General features: G+C 50.3%; 1 protein-coding gene across 1 annotated transcript; it reads left to right on the top strand.

Moving 5' to 3' along the window:
* The first annotated feature begins 10,452 nt into the window (after positions 1-10,452).
* On the top strand, positions 10,453-17,742 carry ATP1B2 (ATPase Na+/K+ transporting subunit beta 2). Its single transcript, XM_049766229.1, has 7 exons — positions 10,453-10,566; positions 13,962-14,090; positions 14,398-14,502; positions 14,611-14,816; positions 15,049-15,105; positions 15,848-15,946; positions 16,056-17,742. The coding sequence occupies exons 1-7, from the start codon at positions 10,455-10,457 to the stop codon at positions 16,218-16,220; spliced, it is 873 nt and encodes a 290-aa protein (XP_049622186.1). The 5' UTR covers positions 10,453-10,454; the 3' UTR covers positions 16,221-17,742.
* The last annotated feature ends 1,107 nt before the right edge of the window (positions 17,743-18,849 follow it).

Below are 18,849 nucleotides of genomic sequence, written 5' to 3'. Positions count from 1 at the left end.
AACTAATTTATCAGGGTGATTGTATGTTTTACACGTAGGAAACCCAGGATTGATTCCCTGTACTATATGGTCACCTAGAATACAGCTGGAAGTAGCCCCAAGCACTGCAAATTATGACCACCCAACAACGTTGTTTTCAGTCTATGAGGGATTCCTCTAATGTTAGCAGGAACTTTGTGTCTCTAGGTGTAAATCTAAGCTAAGTATTAATGAGAAAGGGTGTGTTAGGGCCCGGGCGGTGGCGCTAAAGGTAAGGTGCCTGCCTTGCCTGCGCTAGCCTTGGACGGACCGCGGTTCGATCCCCCGGTGTCCCATATGGTCCCCCAAGCCAGGAGCAACTTCTGAGCACATAGCCAGGAGTAACCCCTGAGCGTTACTGGGTGTGGCCCAAAAACCAAAAAAAAAAAAAAAAAAAAAAAGAAAGGGTGTGTTAAATGGCTGAACCAGGAATGGGAGGGCAGATGGGGAGGCTTGGCAGTAAAACTTTGCTGAATTGTTTTTGGGCCACACCCAGCTGTGCTCAGGAGTTATTCCAGATTCTGAACTCAGGGGTCACTCCTTGTGGGATTTGGGGACTATGGATATAACTGGGTTGGCTGCATACAAGGCAAGAGCCCTACCTGCTTGACTATTTCTCTGCCCCCTTATCTATCTATCTATCTATCTATCTATCTATCTATCTATCTATCTATCTATCTATCTATCTATCTATCTATTTGTGGTTTTTGGATCACACCCTGCAGTGCTCAGGGGTTATTCCTGGCTCCAGGCTCAGAAATTGCTCCTGGCAGGCATGGGGGACCATATGGGACTCCGGGATTCGAATTGATGACCTCCTGTATGAAAGGCAAATGCCTTACCTCCATGCTATCTCTCCGGCCCCCCTTATTTATTTTTTAAATCTTGTTTTGGGCACCATGATTTACAATACTGGTAATAGTTCTTTTCAATTTTATTTTGAGGGACTGAAGTCCTAGTACAGCAGGGAAGGCACTTGCCTTCCTCACGGCTGACCTGAGTTCAATTCCTAGCATCTCATATGGTTCACAGAACTACCAGGAGTGATTCCCTGAGTGTAAATCCAAGAGTAAGTCTTGAGTGTGATCCAAAAAACAAAAACAAATACATATTTATTCAGAGTGGAGGTCTCCCAGACGATGTTCTGGGGGCCCTGAGACCACACTTAATTGGGCCGGATGACTCAATGCTCTGGCTTGGCAATGTGGTGCTTCTCTTGCCTAGTCATGTTCGATCTACTAAAGCAGTGAAACTGGCACTGCTCAGGGTGGGAGAGGGTGTGTGGTCTCAGGCAATGAATTCACTCCAGGCCTTACACATGCCCTATGAGGTATCTCCTTGGCCCCATTAACTCTACAGTTCAGTGGTATTAATATATCCATTGTGTTGTGCATTACCATTCACTCCAGAACTCTACCTTGCAAAACTGAAGCTCTTGGCCCATTAGATTACTCTCCCCAGTTTCCCCCACAGCTCTGGTTCAGAGTTCTGCGCTCTGGTTATGGTTAAGATCTCTCTTCTTGCATTATTATTATTATTATTATTATTATTTTGGTTTGGTTTGGTTTGGTTTTTGACCACACCTGATGGTATTTGGGACTTATTCCTGACTCTGTGCTCAGGGATCATTCACTTACTGCTGGCAGTACTTGGGGACCATTATGTGATCCTAGGGGACAAACACAGGTTGGCAGAGTGCAAAGCAAGCACCCTACCCACTGTATTATATCACTCTAGATCCAGACTTCTCTTTAGACTAGAGAGATAGTGAAAGCAAGACAGCCAGTTTGATCCCTAGAACCACAGCTCTCCTGAACACAGAGCCAGGAGTAAGTCCTGAGCAGTCCCCCACCTAAACAGCCTCCAAAAAACAAACAAGAACCAACCAAAATATAGTTTTTATCTTTCTTTTTTTTTTTTTTGTATTTGAATCACACCCGGCAGCAATCAGGGTTTACTCCTGGCTCTACACTCAGAAATCACTCCTGACAGGCTCAGAGGACCATATGGGATGCCGGGATTGGAACCACTGTCCTTCTGCATGCAAGGCAAACACCCTATCTCCATTCTATCTCTCCGGCCCCTATCTTTCTTTTTATTGTGTGTGTGTGTGTTTTGGGCCACACTCAGGGGTTACTTCTGGCTCTGTGCTCAGAAATCACTCCTGACAGGCGACATCCTGGGATGTCGGGGATTGAACCTGGGTCCATGCCGGTGGACCCAGATGTGTGCAAGGCAAATGCCCTACCACTGTGCTATTCCTCAGGCTCCTCGGGAAGGATAAATTCTTAGACAAAAAAGTGCAAGCGGAGTTGGAGCGATGGCACAGTGGTGGGGCATTTGCCTTGCACATGGCTAACCCCACGTTCTATATCCAGCATCCCAGGTGGTCCCTTGAGCCTGCCAAGAGTCATTTCTGAGCTCAGAATCAGGAGTAACCCTGAGTACCACCAGGTGTGGCCCCAGAACAAACCAAGCCAAAAGAAGTCCATGCAAAGGGGAAGAGAAAACTAAAGAAGACTCAGCAGGGTCCTGTCTCAGACTCTCCTCGCAGCAGGAGAGAAAAGAGCCAAGTCTGAATGACGTTATGTTCCATGTGTACCAGTCACCTTGTCTCCTTTCTTGTTCAGAAAAAAAATCTTTGTTTTGCTTTTTATTGTTTGGGGGCCACACCAGGAAGTGCTTGCTCAAGGGTTATCCCTGCTTTAAGCTCAAGAGTCATTCTGGCAGTGCTGGGGATTGAACCTCGGTCAGCCCTCTCCATCGCTCTGGTGCCTCTTGTGACTTTTTTTTTTGGTTTTTGGGCTACACCCAGTGATGCTCAAGGGGTTCCTCCTGGCTCTGCGCTCAGAAATCACTCCTGGCTTGGGGGACCATATGAGACGCCAGGGGATCGAACTGTGGTCAGTCCAAGGTCAGCCGCTTGTAAGGCAAATGTCCTGCCGCTGTGCCACCACTCTGGCCCCATCTAGTAACATTTTTAAGGATGGTAATCTCTTCATCCCATTTTGTGAGTGTAGATGCTTTAAGAGGTGTAAATATCACCCAAAAATGTGTGACATCCCTCGCTTGCCTTATGATCTTTTTTTTTTTTTTTTTGGTTTTTGGGTCACACCTGGCAGTGCTCAGGGGTTATTCCTGGCTCCAGGCTCAGAAATTGCTCCTGGCAGGCACAGGGGACCATATGGGGCGCTGGGATTCGAACCGATGACCTCCTGCATGAAAGGCAAATGCCTTACCTCCATGCTATCTCTCCGGCCCCTTGCCTTATGATCTTATGATCAGACTAAAAGATGTCTGATTACTCTGACCAGAAAATGCAAACTGAGGAACATCTCAACCATCACTTCTGAGTCTCAACTAATAGTGTGAGTTCAGGCAAGCAAGTGAGAGGGTACTTGTGCAAGCTAAAGGAGCACAAATCTCAGTGGGTACATGTGTAGGACCTTTAGTTAGCAATATCAATAGACAATAATCAATAAGCAATATCAATATCAATAGTCCAATATCAACACCATGGGAAGGGGAAGGAGAGAAGGAAAAAGTCACCTTCTGGGGCCAGAGTGGTGGCGCAAGCGGTAGGGCGTTTGTTTTCCATGCGCTAACCTAGGACGGACCACGGTTCGATCCCCCGGCATCCCATATGGTCCCCCAAGCCAGGAGCGATTTCTGAGCACATAGCCAGGGGGAACCCCTTAGCATCACCGGGTGTGGCCTAAAAACAAAGCTGTGTCTAGCCATGTAGACACACTCTGGCATGCCACCCTGTTGTTTTCCCCACCCCCTGTGGTACTCTCTAGAACTACTCCAGTCCCAGTACAAAGGAGTCACTCCGAGTGGTACTTGGGAGACCATATTGTGTCAGGGATAGAACCCAGAGTTACCTCGTACAGAGCAGGTTCTGCAGCCCCTTGAGCTCCTTGGGCCCTGGTTTGCTTGAATTTATTTCTCACTATAGTGGGAGGTCTAGGAATACAGCCCTGAACAGGGCCTGGTTCTGTTCCAAGCAAATACTAATAAGACAGGCACTGAATGAATGAATGAATGAATGGGTGTAGGGCAGGACTCTGAAGGGTGGGCAGATTTCCAGACTCAGGGAATACAATGGACAAAGAAGTAAAGGCAGGAATCAGTACAACCTGTTTCAGGAGGTGATTGGTTCTGCTCTAGTCAAGAACTACTTGGAGGGGCCAGAGCAATGGCGCAGGCTGTAAGGCATCTGCCTTGTGTGTGCTAGCCTAGGACAGACCGTACATAGTTCGATCCCCTCGAGTCCCACTTGGTCCCCCCAAGCCAGGAACGATTTCTGAGCACATAGCCAGGAGTAGCCCACAAGCATCACTGGGTGTGGCCAAAAAAACAAATAAAAAAAGAAAGAAGAACTAGTTGGAAAAGCAATTGGATACACAGGCTGTGGTGCTATGGTATATCCTGAAGGCTGGGCTTCAGAATCCGGTCTCCGTCTGGAGAGTAGCAGGAAGCCACTTTAGACTAGAAATGATTTCATTAAAAGCATATCTTGAGGGGCTGGTTCCCTGAATTTGCCAGGAGTGATTTCTGAGTGCAATGCCAGGAGTAATCTTAAGCGCCACAAGGTGTAACCCAAAATCAAAAAAAAAAAAAGCATATTTTGAGAAAAGTATTCAAGTCTTCTGCAAAAAAGAACTGAAGCAGGACTGATATAAGACCTAACACAAAATAAAAATACAGAATACCTGTTTAAAATTTAAGGAGGGGCCAGAGAGATAGCATGGAGGTAAGGCGTTTGTCTTACATGTAGAAGGATGGTGGTTCAAATCCCGGCATCCCATATGGTCCCTCGAGCCTGCCGGAAATAACCCCTAAACGTTGCCAGATGTGACTCAAAAACCAAAAATAAAATAAAATAAAATAAAATTTAAGGAAAAAGTGCCCTTGAAGGTACTAGAATAAAAAATGAAGAGCCTGAGAGATAGGAAAACAGGGGAAGGTGCTTGTTTTGAAGCAGTCAACCTGGGTTATATTTCAGTATCCCAGATTGTCCCCTGAGCAACACTAGGAGTAATTCATGAAGGCAAAACCAGGAGTAAACACTCGGCACCGCTGGATGTGGCCCCTAAGAAAATGTTTCCCTTTCTTCCACAGAGTTCTCTAAACTTCTTATCTGCTATTTAAATGTTCAAAAAGCTATTTAGAGAAATGTAAGGCGAATCAGAGTGAGTGAGAGAACACATCACTGGTTGTGATGGAGGCAACAGAGAAAGAACCTTGCTCAAATTATTTTTTGGGGTTTGGGGGCCACACCTAGATGTACTCAGCGCTTACTCTGGCCTCTGCTCTCAGGAAACACTACTACTAGCAGAGCTCACCTGAAAGGTAAATGCCCTACCCACGTACTAGTGCTCTAGGGGGCCATGACAATGGTTTGAATCCCCTAACTGACTCGGGTTCGATACCAAACACCTAATATTAGCCCCTAGATTGCCAGAAATGATCCCTGAGCACTGTTGGGTGTGGCTCCAAACACTCACTCCCCCCAAATATTCCTGTGGGCTCCAACCGAAATGGGGCTCAGTAACTAAAGTGAAGGTCATGAAAAACTTGGCAAGAGTAAAAAAAATATTCTGAATGCAAGACTGAAAATTAATTCCAAATCATGGGCTACCGTGATAGTACAATGAGGATGGAGCCTGTCTTATTCAGTGACTGACCCAGGTTCCACCCCTGGCATTCAAAATGGTTCCCTGAGCCCACCAGGAGCAAACACTGAGTACAGAGTCAAGAGTAAGTTCTCAGGGGCCGGAGAGATAGCATGGAGGTAAGGCGTTTGCCTTTCATGCAGGAGGTCATCGGTTCGAATCCCGGCGTCCCATATGGTCCCCCGTGCCTGCCAGGAGCAATTTCTGAGCCTGGAGCCAGGAATAACCCCTGAGAACTGCCGGGTGTGACCCAACCCCCCCCCCCAAAAAAAAAAGAGTAAGTTCTCAGTATTTCTGGATGTTGTCCCAATCCAAAACTAACAAGCAAACTGTTCAAAATCAAACACATCTGAGGTTCTGTGTTTCACTTTTAGGGGTGAAAAAGATGGAGAATTTAAGAAGTTTGTCCTGGGCCAGAGAGGTAGCGCAGTGGTAGCGCGTTTGTCTTGCACGTGGCTGACCCAGGATGGATCTTGGTTTGATTCCCGGTGTCCCATGTGGTCCCCTAAAGCCAGCGGTAATTTTTGAGCACATATCCAGGAGTAACCCTTTTTCTTTAATCTTTATTTAAACACTGTGATTACAAACATGACCGTAATGTTTTCAGTCACAAAAAGAACACCCCCTCTTCACCAGTGCAACATTCCTACCACCAATGCACCCCATACCATATCCCTCCACCTAAACCCCTGCCTGTATTTGAGACAAGCATTCTACTTCTCCCACTCATTAACATTATCTTGGTAGTAGTTAGTGTTTTTTGTTTGTTTGTTTTGGTTTTTGGGTCAGACCCAGCAGCGCTCAGGGGTTCCTCCTGGCTCTATGCTCAGAAATTGCTCCTGACAGGCTCGGGACCATATGGGATGCCGGGATTCAAACCACTGTCCTTCTGCATGTAAGGTAAATGCCCTACCTCCATGCTGTCTCTCCAGCCCGGTTGTTAGTGTTTTAACTGCATTCTCCCCTCCTTGAGGTGAACTTCATATCATGAGCCGGTCCTTCCAGACCTCATCTCTGGGCATTATTACAATAATGTCTATTATTTTTCTTAAAACCCATAGATGAGGGAGACAATTCTGCGTCTACCTCTCTCCCTCTGACTTACTTCACTCAGCATAATAGATTCCATGTACATCCATGTCTAGGGAAATTTCATGACTTCATCTCTCCTGACGGCTGCATAATATTCCATTGTGTATATGTACCACAGTTTCTTTAGCCATTCATCTGTTGAAGGACATCTTGGTTGTTACCAGATTCTGGCTATTGTAAATAGTGCTGCGATGAATATAGATGTGAGGAAGGGCTTTTTGTATTTTGTTTTTGTGTTCCTAGGGTCAGGAGTAACCTCTGAGCATCACTGGGTGTGGCCCAAAAACAACAACAACAACAACAACAAAAATCTGTCCTACTACTTTCTTTGTGTTTATTTTGTTGTTTTGGTTTTTGATTTTTGGGATACACCCGGTAACACTCAGAGGTAACTCCTGTCTCTGCACTCAGAAATCGCTCCTGGTAGGCACGGGGGACCATATAGGATGCCAGGTATTGAACCTGGATTCGTTCTGGATTGGCTTCTGTGCTATCACTCTGGTCCCAAGAGCTTCTTTTTTTAATTGGTGGTGGTGGTGGGAGAACCACCATACCTAGCTGCTCAGGAATGCTTCTGGATTATTGCTTCAGTTCATGCCTGGAAGTACTCAAGTGTGTTGTGTGTTGTGTGTTGTGCTGGGGATGGACCATAGGTCCCCTGCACGCAAATATGCATTTGACTCCTTAGTGTCATCTCGGACCCTAAATGATTCTTTTTGTTTAGGAAATGGCCCCCTGTGTTCAGGGATTTCTCCTGGATCTGTGGTCAGGGATCACTCCTGGCAGGTTCTGGAGATCATATATGGTGCCAGGAATTAATTTCGAGTTGGCATAATGCCAAGCAAGAGTCCTACCATGGGCCCGGAGAGATAGCACAGCGGCGTTTGCCTTGCAAGCAGCCGATCCAGGACCAAAGGTGGTTGGTTCGAATCCCGGCGTCCCATATGGTCCCCCGTGCCTGCCAGGAACTATTTCTGAGCAGACAGCCAGGAGTAACCCCTGAGCACCGTCAGTTGTGGCCCAAAAACCAAAAAAAAAAAAAAAAGAGTCCTACCTGCTATATTATCATGTAACTGCTGATACTGTTTGTTTGTTTTTGAGCCATATCTAGTGGTGCTTGAGGGTTACTCCTGGTTTTGTGCTGGGCTCGGGAATCATATGGCACGAAGGTCCAACATGTACAAAGCAAATGCTCTACCTGCTATTCTATCAGCCTGGTTCCAGCCCCTAATTCTTAAGACAATGTGTCTTTTTTTGGGGTCACACAAGCAATAGTACTTAATGAACCCCTGTGCCTTTGTACTTAGGGTTTACTCTTAGCAGTGCTTGGAGGCCTCTATGGTGCCAGCTTTTGTGTTCTGATCTTCAAAGTATCTCCGGGCCCCCAAGTTTGTGGCTCTCTCTCTCTCTCTCTCTCTCTCTCTCTCTCTCTCTCTCTCTCTCTCTCTCTCTCTCTTTTGGTTTTTGGGTCACACCCGGCCGCACTCAGGGTTTACTCCCGGCTCTACACTCAAAAATTGCTCCTGGCATGCTTGGGGGACCATGTGGGATGCTGGGATTCGATCCACCATCCTTCTGCATCCAAGGCAAACGCCTTACCTCCATGCTATCTCTCCAGCCTCGTTTGTGGGTCTTTTGATCCCAAAGAGGAACTGAGATTTTCCTTCTGGGTCACACAAGATCCCTGGCAGTTTCTCACTAAATGTCTGTTGATATAAATGAATACATGAGGATGGAAAGATGGAGTGAATGGGTCAACATCGAGGCAGGAGACCTGGTTCCAGGGCTGGGATTCTGTAGCAAGGATAGTGACTTGGTTTGTGGTGTTGGAAGTGCTTCAGAGAAGTGGGAAGACCCCACCGGGTGGTAAGAGAAGAGGAGGCTGTGTAAGTTGAGGTGGAAGCATTGTCCCCACTGGTAGCAGCTGCCACCAGAGCAATTTCCTCGGTGGTGTCCCTCACCCTGACCGGTTGTAGCTCCCAAGCCCCCACCCCTTCCAGGCTCTCCTTCCAACTCCAGCTTCTTCTCTTTGCGTCCCTGCTTGGGGCCTCCTATCAGCTTACCTCTCCATCTGCCTCTGTGATCTGCTGCCGCTTCCAAACACGTCCTCGGGAATCTTTCCCGTGATCGGCTCCAACCCAGGTCAGTCAGTGCCACAGTGGAGGCTGAAGAGATAGTTGCATGGGTGAAGCAGCTGATAGACTTAATCCCCCAACATCCCAGATGGCCTCCTGAGCCCCACCAGGAGTGATCCCTGAGAGAGAGAGAGAGAGAGAGAGAGAGAGAGAGAGAGAGAGAGAGAGAGAGAGAGAGAGAGAGAGAGAGAGAAGACCAGAGGGGAGAAAGGGAGAGAAGAGGGAAAGAAGAGGGGAGAGGGCCAGAGAGCTAGCATGGAGGTAAGGCATTTGCCTTGCATGCAGAAGGACGGTGGTTCGAATCCCGGCATCCCATATGGTCCCCAGAGCCTGCCAGGAGCGATTTCTGAGCCTAGACCCAGGAGTAACCCCTGAGCACTGCTGGGTATAACCTAAAAAAATAAAATAAAAGAGGGAAGAGAAGAGAGAGAGAGATGGAGGGAGGAAAAGGGAGAAAGAGAGGGAGGGAGGGAGATAAGGGAGAGAGGGAGGAAGAGAGAAGAGGCAAGAGGGAAAGAGGGAGAGAGGAGGGAAAGAAGAGGGAAGAGAAGAGAGAGAAGGAGGGAGAGAAAGGGAGGGAGAGACAGAGAGACAGAGAGGGAGAAAGAGAGAGGGGGAGAGAGATAAGGGAGAGAGGGATGGAGAGAAGAGAGAAAGGAGAGAGGGAGGAAGGAAGGGAGAAGAGAGAGAAGGAAAGAGAGGGAGAAAGAGATAGGGGGCAGAGATAAGGGAGAGAGGGGGAGAAAAGAGGGAGAAGGAAGGAGGAAAATGGGAGAAAGAGGGAAGGAGAGAGAGAGGGAGAAAGAGAGGGGGAGAGAGATAAGGGAGAGAAAAGGGAAAGGGAGAGACAGAAGGGGAGAGAAGAGAGAAAAAGAGAGGGAGAGACAGAGACAGAGAGAGACAGAGAGCAGGAGGAAGGAGGAAAATGGGAGAAAGAGAAGGAGGGAGAGAGACAGAGAGGGAGGAAGAGAGATAAGGGAGAGAGACAGAGAGACCGAGAGGGCCAACCCCGCCCTCCAGCTCTTGGCCCCACACCTGCATATGCATGAGCTGGTGGGCGTGTCAAGGCGTGGTCTGGGCGAGTGGGCGTGGTCATCGGGGCGCCGACTATAAAAGCCTCCCCGCGCCCCCGGGGCCCGCACTGCCGAGCCCGGCGAGCGTCGGCGCGGTGCACCCCGACCTTCTTCTGCCGCGCCCCAGCCGCACGCCCCGTCGGGGAGGAGGCCTCGGAGCGGCTGCCCTGCGCCCCCCTGGACCCGCAGCCGGGGCGCCTCCCACCCCGATCTCGCCCGCCGCAGCCTCCGTTCGCGTCGCGCTTTTCCCGAGGTGCGTGCGGGGAGGGTCGAGGCGCCCGGCGCCCCTCGGAGCCTGCCCGGCCCTGACGCCCCTTCGCGCCCGTTGCATCGCAGCTGGGCGCCGTCCGCCACCTGCTGCCCGGAGGGGGTGAACCCCGAGATCTGCAGCCCGGTGCGTCTCCGGGGCTGGTTCCCTGCGCCCCCTCTGCAGGCGGGAAGGGTCCCCAGACGCCGACATGGTCACCCGCAAGGAGAAGAAGAGCTGCGGGCAGGTGGTGGAGGAGTGGAAGGAGTTCGTGTGGAACCCCAGGACCCACCAGTTCATGGGCCGAACCGGGACCAGTTGGGGTACGGTGCCCAGGAGATCCAGGGATGGGGCTGATGGGGTTGGGGGGAACAAGGAGGCACCCCAAGACTAGGCCAGCTCCTTCCCTTCCCACCCTGAGTCTGGGGGTGCCCAGGGGCTTCAGGGAGAGAGCTGATGGGGAGGGGAGAAGAAGGAGACACCCCAAGACGAGGCCAGCTCCCTCCTTTCCCACCCTGGGTCTGGGGGGGATCCAAGATCCCCAGGATGGAGCTGTTGGGGTGAGGGAGAAGGAGACACCCCAAGACTAGGCCAGCTCCTACCCTGATTTTGGGGGGGCCCAGGATCTCCAGGGATGGGGCTGATGGAGAGGGGAGGAGACACCCCAAGACCCCCAGGACGCTGTTGGGCTGAGGGAGGAGACACCCCAAGACCAGGCCAGTTCTCTCCCTTCCCACCCTGGATCTGGGGGGACCCAAGATCCCCAGGATGGAGCTGTTGGGGTGAGGGAGGAGACACCCCAAGACTAGGCCAGCTCTTACCCTGATTTCTGGGGGGCCCAGGATCTCCAGGGATGGGGCTGATGGAGAGGGGAGGAGACACCCCAAAACCAGGCCAGTTCTCTCCCTTCCCACCCTGGGTCTGGGGGGACCTAAGATCCCCAGGATGGAGCTGTTGGGGTGAGGGAGGAGACACCCCAAGACTAGGCCAGCTCTTACCCTGATTTTTGGGGGGCCCAGGATCTCCAGGGATGGGGCTGATGGGGAGTGGGAGAGGAGACGCCCCAAAGCCAGGCCAGCTCTCTCCCTTCCCACCCTGAATCTGGGGGGGGCCAAGAGCTTTAGGGATGGGGCTGATGGTGTGGGGGAGAAGGAGACACGCCAAGACCAGGCCAACTCCCTTCTTTTCCCACCCCGGGTCTAGGGAGGCCTCCCCCCATCCCCATCACCCCACCCGCCTGGCCTGGCTGGAGCTGGGAAGGGGCCCAGTGGCTGGGCTCCTCTCCCAGGCTGGAGGCGGGAGAAAGTAGGTCACTGCTGCCCCCCATGTCCGAGCCAGCCTTCCCTCTTCCCTCTCCCGGTTGGGGTGCTCCCCCTGCCCCCCTCTAGCTAGCCCAGCCTGTCTATTTTGGGCTCAGGCCCAGCCCCTGGGACCCTGGGAATATTCCTAAGGGAAGTGTGAGGCAGGCCTTGGAGAAGACAGAAGTGGGGGGCTGGATGGGGAAGTGGGGTGGTCTTTCCTGACCACAGAAGTTGTTTGTGGAGCCCACCGCTGAGCTTCTGGAACCTTTTGGGACTGCTTTGTTGGTGGGTGAGCTTTTGGGGGGGGGGAGAAAGGGAGAGAGAGAGAGAGAGAGAGAGAGAGAGAGAGAGAGAGAGAGAGAGCAGTGGGAGATTTTTTAGGACTGACTGTTGAGCTCAGATGTCGCAGGAAAGGGGGGTCAGCAGTGGTGTGAGATGTGTCTGTCCTCCAGCCTGGGGTGTCTGTCGAGTTTTAAGTGGCTTGAGACTTTGCCCCCCACACCCCAAAGGGGCCTTGGAGCTGGGCATGAGGGCACAATTCTCGCAAGATGGATGCCCATAGGCATGGGGCACTTGTGGTTCCCTCACTTGAACCAAGCACTGTCCTACTCAGCGCCCAAGGGCCCTCGAAGTGGGCTCGAGGGAGCCTCCTTGCATGGATGCTGGAGCTTGTGAGAGGCCTCGAGGGTGAGAGAAATCAAAAATCCCTTGGAGGCAGCTCCATGGTGGAAGGCATCTTCTGAGAGGAAATGCTGGACACGGACGATTGGGTTGGTGAGACCACTAGGAATTTCATGGTCTGCTTGCTCTGCTCGTTGTCAGGAAATTTGGGACATTCAGTCCCTGTTTGTTTGTTTGTTTTTGTTTTCCTGATGATGCTCAGGGCTTACGCCTGTCTCTATGATTAGGGATCGCTCCTGGCAGGCTCTGGGGACCATATAGGTTGCAGGGAACTGAACCAAGATTGGCCAAATGCAAGGCCATGTATGATTTCTCTGCTCCTCCATTGGGACATTCTTTTTTGGGGGTCTCACACCTGGCTACATTCAGGGGTTGTTCCTGACAGTGCTCAGGGGACCTTATGAGATCCCGGGGGTCTAACCCAGCCATGTGTAAGGCAAGTGCTTTACCCACTGTACTATCTGCCTGCCCTCCCCCTGTCCCCATGGAGCATTTTACCTTTACCCTAACTCTCTCTGCCCTGGTTGCTGAGCCTGAATCGGGGGTAAGGCGACAGTTGAGAATCCTGGACAGCTGTCTCCGGGATTTTATAGCAAGTAGCAGCAGCATTCAACTTTTGGCTTCTGTGCCATGCCGGTTGACTCATTGAGTCCATAACACGAGGAATGGAATAGGAGGTTTGGTTGTGAATGGTGAGAATTGCCAGCTGAAAAAATTATTTTGGAGCTGGAGAGCTAAAATGTGGTTATTTCAATCCCTGGCATGTCAAGGTTCCCTGAGCATAGATCTAGGAGTGGCCTCCATGCTCTACAAGTGTGGCCCAAACCCCTCATCCCCTCAAAAAATGTTGCAGGGAGAGGATTCAAATCGTTGAGGCGCATGCTTCATTTTCAAGAACCCTTGTTTCAACCCCAGTACCTCATGGTCTCCCCCGTCATGCATGACGCACGAACACATGAGTACTGAAGCCAAGAGTTTTCTAGAGGATTGCTGGAATCTTGATCCAGAAAGACAGAATTGTGCAGGATGGGACTAGGACTTAGTAGTAAAGCACTCGCCTTTTATGGTCAAGGCCCTGAGTGCCAAAATTTAAAAAAATAAAATCGAACCCAGGTAGCTTTACGCCTGTGTGTTAGTATAGACTCAAGGGGTCTCAAACTCACGGCCCTCGGGCCCTTTCCGGCCCTCCATACATTTTGTGGCCCTGCCCTAGAGGAATCTTTTTTTGTTTTGTTTTGTTTTAGTTGTTTGGGTCACATCCCCCAATGTTCAAGGCTTACTACTGACTTTGCACTCAAGGATCACCCCGACTTTGCCTCCTGCGGCCCCCAGGTAAATTGAGTTTGAGACCCCTGGTAGAGGCAACAGATATTGTACCTTTTCAGGGCCATGAATGGTTGAGAAATTGGGAGTGTAATCCGAGGCAAATGACTTTGGCTTATACTTGGAGTTGTCCCAGCAATGAAACTTCGGGTCTCTAGTGGCCTTTACAAAGTCCAGCTTCTTTGTACCCCAGAATTCGGAGTGGGGCAGGGAATCCTGGCGGAAAGCCAGGCCCAACTGCCCGTGTCCAGCTTGTCTCTCTCTCCCTGGGGAAGGAAGGAGCTACGTGGCATTCCAAAGCTCTCTCCAGCTAATCCCCAGTGCAGAATCTCTGAATGAGGTATGTTGTGGGCAGAGGGAGGTCACGGTGGGGAACTTGGAAACTGCTGACCCTTTCTCCTTCTCCTCCTCAGCCTTTATCCTCCTCTTTTACTTCGTCTTCTATGGCTTCCTCACGGCCATGTTCACTCTCACCATGTGGGTGATGCTGCAGACGGTGTCTGATCATACCCCGAAGTACCAGGATCGACTGGCCACACCAGGCAAGTGAGAAGCTCCCGTACCACACTCCCCACTAGACTGGCTGCCTTGCCCAAACCTCCAAAAGGCTTTCAGAGGTTCGGTTCTAAAGGTTCACTTAGCACATCATGGGCATTCTTGAGATCTGCCTTCCTATTGACTCCCTGCCAAACCGAGTTCCATATTGGAACATATTCCTTCTGAGAAGATCACCTTAGATTCTCACCCCATCTGTTACCCAGGTTTTCCATATTCTCATCTTCTTCCTTCATTGTTCGGACCCTCCTCTGAGCTAAACTTCCGCTCCTGCTTCTTCCTGTCGACTTGTAGGCTTGATGATTCGCCCCAAGACAGAAAACCTTGACGTGACGGTGAATGTGAGTGACGCTGAAAGCTGGAACCAGCATGTTCAGAAGCTCAACAAATTCTTGGAACGTGAGTGTGGGGCTGAGGATGCGGCTCTCGGGGCTCATAGGTAGTGGAATGGGGGACTTAGGAGTGAAATGTCAGGTCTGTTATGACTCTCTTTTCCCACCTCCTTAGCTTACAACGACTCCATCCAAGCCCAGAAGAACGACGTCTGCCGCCCTGGGCACTATTATGAACAGCCAGATAATGGGGTTCTCAACTATCCAAAACGTGCCTGCCAATTCAACCGCACCCAACTGGGTGACTGCTCTGGCATCGGGGACCCCACCCACTACGGTTACAGCACTGGGCAACCCTGTGTCTTCATCAAGATGAACCGGGTAACCAAGATCTTGGTTCCCAAGAGAACAGAGAAGGGAGCTGGACAGTGTTTCCTGACAGTTGCTTTCTTGCACTGGGGCAAGTGGGCATCAGAAAGATTTTTGGATATCATTCAAGCTGAAAAAAATGAAAGAGAGATGAGGTTATAGGCAGCTGAGACCTGTAGCTAGGCGGCTGGATAAATGCCTAGGATATCTTCATTCAATAACCTTCATATTTTCTTCACTCCAGGTCATCAACTTCTATGCAGGAGCAAACCAGAGCATGAACGTTACCTGTGCAGCAAAGGTGAGTGAATTGGGCCTTGTTTGCCTGCCACTGGTGTGTCTCCACGATTTCCATGTAATTCATTCCTCTCTCCCTATTTTCTTTGCTCCCAGAGGCCCCATCACCACAGGGACAAGGGGGTAAGAGAGGGTGCCATCTGCTTCAAATCCTCAGGGGCTCATCCTCTCATTTCTTTCTAGGATGCAAAATCATGCTCTCGGTGAATAGTCACCCTTCACTCCACCCAATCCTCCGTCTCTGGCTTCTCTCCCTCACCCTTTAACTTCTCCTTGGACACTGATAACCATGTCTTCCACGCTTCCTCCCATATCTCTCCTGCCCTACCTTCTTTTTAGGGTCTGGTAGCTACTGATCAGTTGGCACAGCCTGCCACCCCGAATTGTGGCCTCCCCCCCATCTCCCCTTCCTCTGTCCTCTAGAAGTTACCTCCCTCTCTTTCCTTAGCTCTCCCTTGCTTTCTCCTGAACCCATATTCATTTATCTGTTTTCTCTTGACTTTGCTGCAGAAATCCATTCCTGAAGATGGGGTAAGAGCTTGGGGTGGCAGTGGAAAGGAGGGCCAGTGTTATTAGCATCTTCTAGAACTTCGAAGAATGAGACAGGATATCCCCTCCTTCACACACAGAGACTGTCCGAGGGAAGAAGGACGATTGGGTTGAAAGAACAAAGGAAAAGTGACTAACTTTGAGGTTGCTGCCGCGTCTAACATGTCCTTCCTCTATCCTTCTGTGCGCCCCGAAAGAGAGATGAAGATGTGGAGAACCTGGGCAGTTTTGTCATGTTCCCTCCCAATGGCACCATTGACCTCATGTACTTTCCCTACTACGGCAAAAAGTTTCATGTAAGTCCCATGGGAGGCTGGGCTGTTGGCTCCTGTCAGGGTGTAGGGGTGGTGTTTCGGGTGTCGGGGTTCCATGCACCGAGATCATCTCGCTTCTCCTCTGCTACAGGTAAACTACACGCAGCCCCTCGTGGCGGTGAAGTTCCTGAACGTCACCCCCAACGTTGAGGTGAATGTAGAATGTCGCATCAACGCCGCCAACATTGCCACAGATGACGAGCGAGACAAGTTTGCCGGCCGGGTCGCCTTCAAACTCCGCATCAACAAAACCTGAGTCCCCCCCTTCTTCCGACCCCCCCCACCTCCTTCCTATGGATGCTTCTGGAATGCCCCTGACCCTGCCTGATCACTCCCTCCTGCACCCCAAAGTATTTTTTATAACAGAGCTATGATTTGTTGGCGTCTCACACCCTCATGTACTTCTGAATCTAGCCAGTGTCCTTTATGATCGAGTCCCTGGCTACACACATTGCATTTTCCCACCACCTCTCCCCTCAGTCACACAGGGATATGGGACCCTGGGGGACAGGGACATGGGACTCTGGGGGAGTCATAAAAGGAATCTGGAGCCTCTTTACTTCTTAGAAGTCAGTCAGGTGTCTCTACAGTTTCCCTCCTTTTCTGCCCTTCAGTCCCCTGAGAACTCTTTGAAAATATTTCCTACCTACCTTCATACCCTCCCACCCACCCACCCACCCCTGTCCACATACACCCATATATACATGTCTCCCCATCATGTGGCTGTGTGTTGCTCTGCCACCCTCACACACCACACACGTACACAAATGGGACACTCCAGTTCTTCCATTCCCAAGCTCAGCTTCTGTCTGATCTTCCTCCTGGTCTTTCCCTTTTCCCTTCTAATGGTTCAACCCTGTCTCAGTGGCTTCTGGTTCCCCAGCAGAGACTTCCTGCCTGTCCCCATTCCCTCCTGAAATGGGCTGTCTGTGAGGGAGGACAAGCTCTGAGGCCTTCCCCAGTTCCTTGGCATCCCCCCTGTGGTGATGGCATGTGCTGGGAATGAGGGTAGGTGGTGGCAAAGAAGTCCTTGTTGAATTCTTGAAAATTCTTTTCCTGGTTCCTCCTATCACCCTAGTGGCCCTCCTGGGAGGGCGGAGTTGACCCCGGCTGAATATTCACTTTGTTTTGCCCTGGCTCCCAGCCCCCCCTCTATTTCCCAGAATATCCTTCTGGAACCACTTCCCAGGGTGCCTGGGGGAGGGGAGCTGTTTTGGCTGGGTCCCCAGAGGCCACCTTGGAAACGTCAGCTGGCCAGGGCAGGGGACTGTTCTGTCTCCTCCTCTTGGGCTCAGATCTGTCCCCACTGTCACCTCTCTAGCTGCTTGTCGCATGCTATATCTACTAATCGGTACCTCTTCCCTTTCCTCTGCATGCCTCGCAGAACTTGGCAAATCCTCCTCTCACTCTAGTGTCAGAAGTCTCCTTCAGACCCCTTCACTTTATAGAACCACCCCACGGTGTCTATAAAATATTAAGTGAGAGATCCCCTTTGTTTTGGAGTTAGAGGCATTTTAATTATTTTTCCACCTCTCCTCTCCATTCCTAATGTCCCTTTTGTTTTTGGACGCTGCAGTCTCACACGCCACCCGCAGAGGAACTCTTGACTTTTTATCTCTTGCTAGGGTTGTCTCTTGCCTTGGGGTCCCCCTGTGCTTCCTCGTCCCATGGTCTCTCTCTATTTCTCTCTGCAGTTATTTAATGCCTGTGTCAGATCGATCTACTGTAAAAAGAAGATAAAGTACAATAAAATGAGAGCAATTATATATATATATATATATCACTTGAAGCCCTGTGTTTGGGTTGCTCCTTTGGAAGAGAAGGGGATGGGTGGATTTAAGACCAGGGGTTATTTGGCCTGAGGGGACTATTCCCCAACAGACTTTCTCCTTCCAGTATCTAAGCAGCTGTCTCCTTCACTTACACTGTTTTAGACTGCTCGGTGCAAGAGATTATGGTAAGTCTAAGTAGTGCTTAGAAAGTTCCTACTCTTGGGGCTGGAGAGATAGCACAGTGGTGTTTGCCTTGCAAGCAACCAATCCAGAACCTAAGGTGATTGGTTCGAATCCTGGTGTCCCATAGGGTCCCCCATGCCTGCCAGGAGCTATTTCTGAGCAGACAGCCAGGAGTAACCCCTGAGTATCGCTGGGTGTGGCCCCCAAAAAAAAAAGAAAAGAAAAAGTAAAAAAGAAATTTCCTACTGTATGTCCACTTAAGTAATCCCTTAGTATCAAACTGGGAGTAGCACCCATCACTGATGCATTTGGTCCCAACCAAATCAAATAAAATGTAAGCTACGTCCACACCACAAATCATTGGGTTTTGGTCGTTATTCCTTGTTGGGGGACTACGACCCTCAGGGCCTACTGCTTGGAGGTGCTTATGGGTTGTTCCTAAATATGCTGGGGGACCATGTGGTGCAAGGCCTCCAGGATGCAAAGCATCTGACCATCTCCCCGACCCCCTGGGATCTGGTCATTGGCATACCAAAATTAGATATGATGCAACTATTGTGCATCTCATTTTTTCACTCTATATATTTGTGTCAGGTATTTCATGCAGAAGGGCGATGGTTCGAATCCTGGCATTCCATATGGTCTCCCGAGCCTGCCAGGATCGATTTCTGAGTGTAGAGCCAGGAGTAGCCCCTGAGCACTGCCGGGTGTGACCCAAAAACCAAAAAAAAAAAAAAAAGTCTTTTACCCTTTTGGGTCTTTATCCCCATTTTAAATTCTAAAATCAAAACATTGCTGGAGGAAACTGGAGATACGGACTAATGTTTATGCCTTGCAAGATTTTCCATTTGAGTCTGTGGTTAAAAATAATTTTAAAATTATTTTTATATTTAAAAAAAATGGGGGGTGGAGGTTTGGAGCCATGCCCAG

The sequence above is a fragment of the Suncus etruscus genome, chromosome 20 (genome assembly GCF_024139225.1).
Source record: "Suncus etruscus isolate mSunEtr1 chromosome 20, mSunEtr1.pri.cur, whole genome shotgun sequence".
Taxonomy (NCBI): Eukaryota; Metazoa; Chordata; class Mammalia; order Eulipotyphla; family Soricidae; genus Suncus; species Suncus etruscus.
This window is presented reverse-complemented; position numbering and strand designations above follow the sequence as displayed.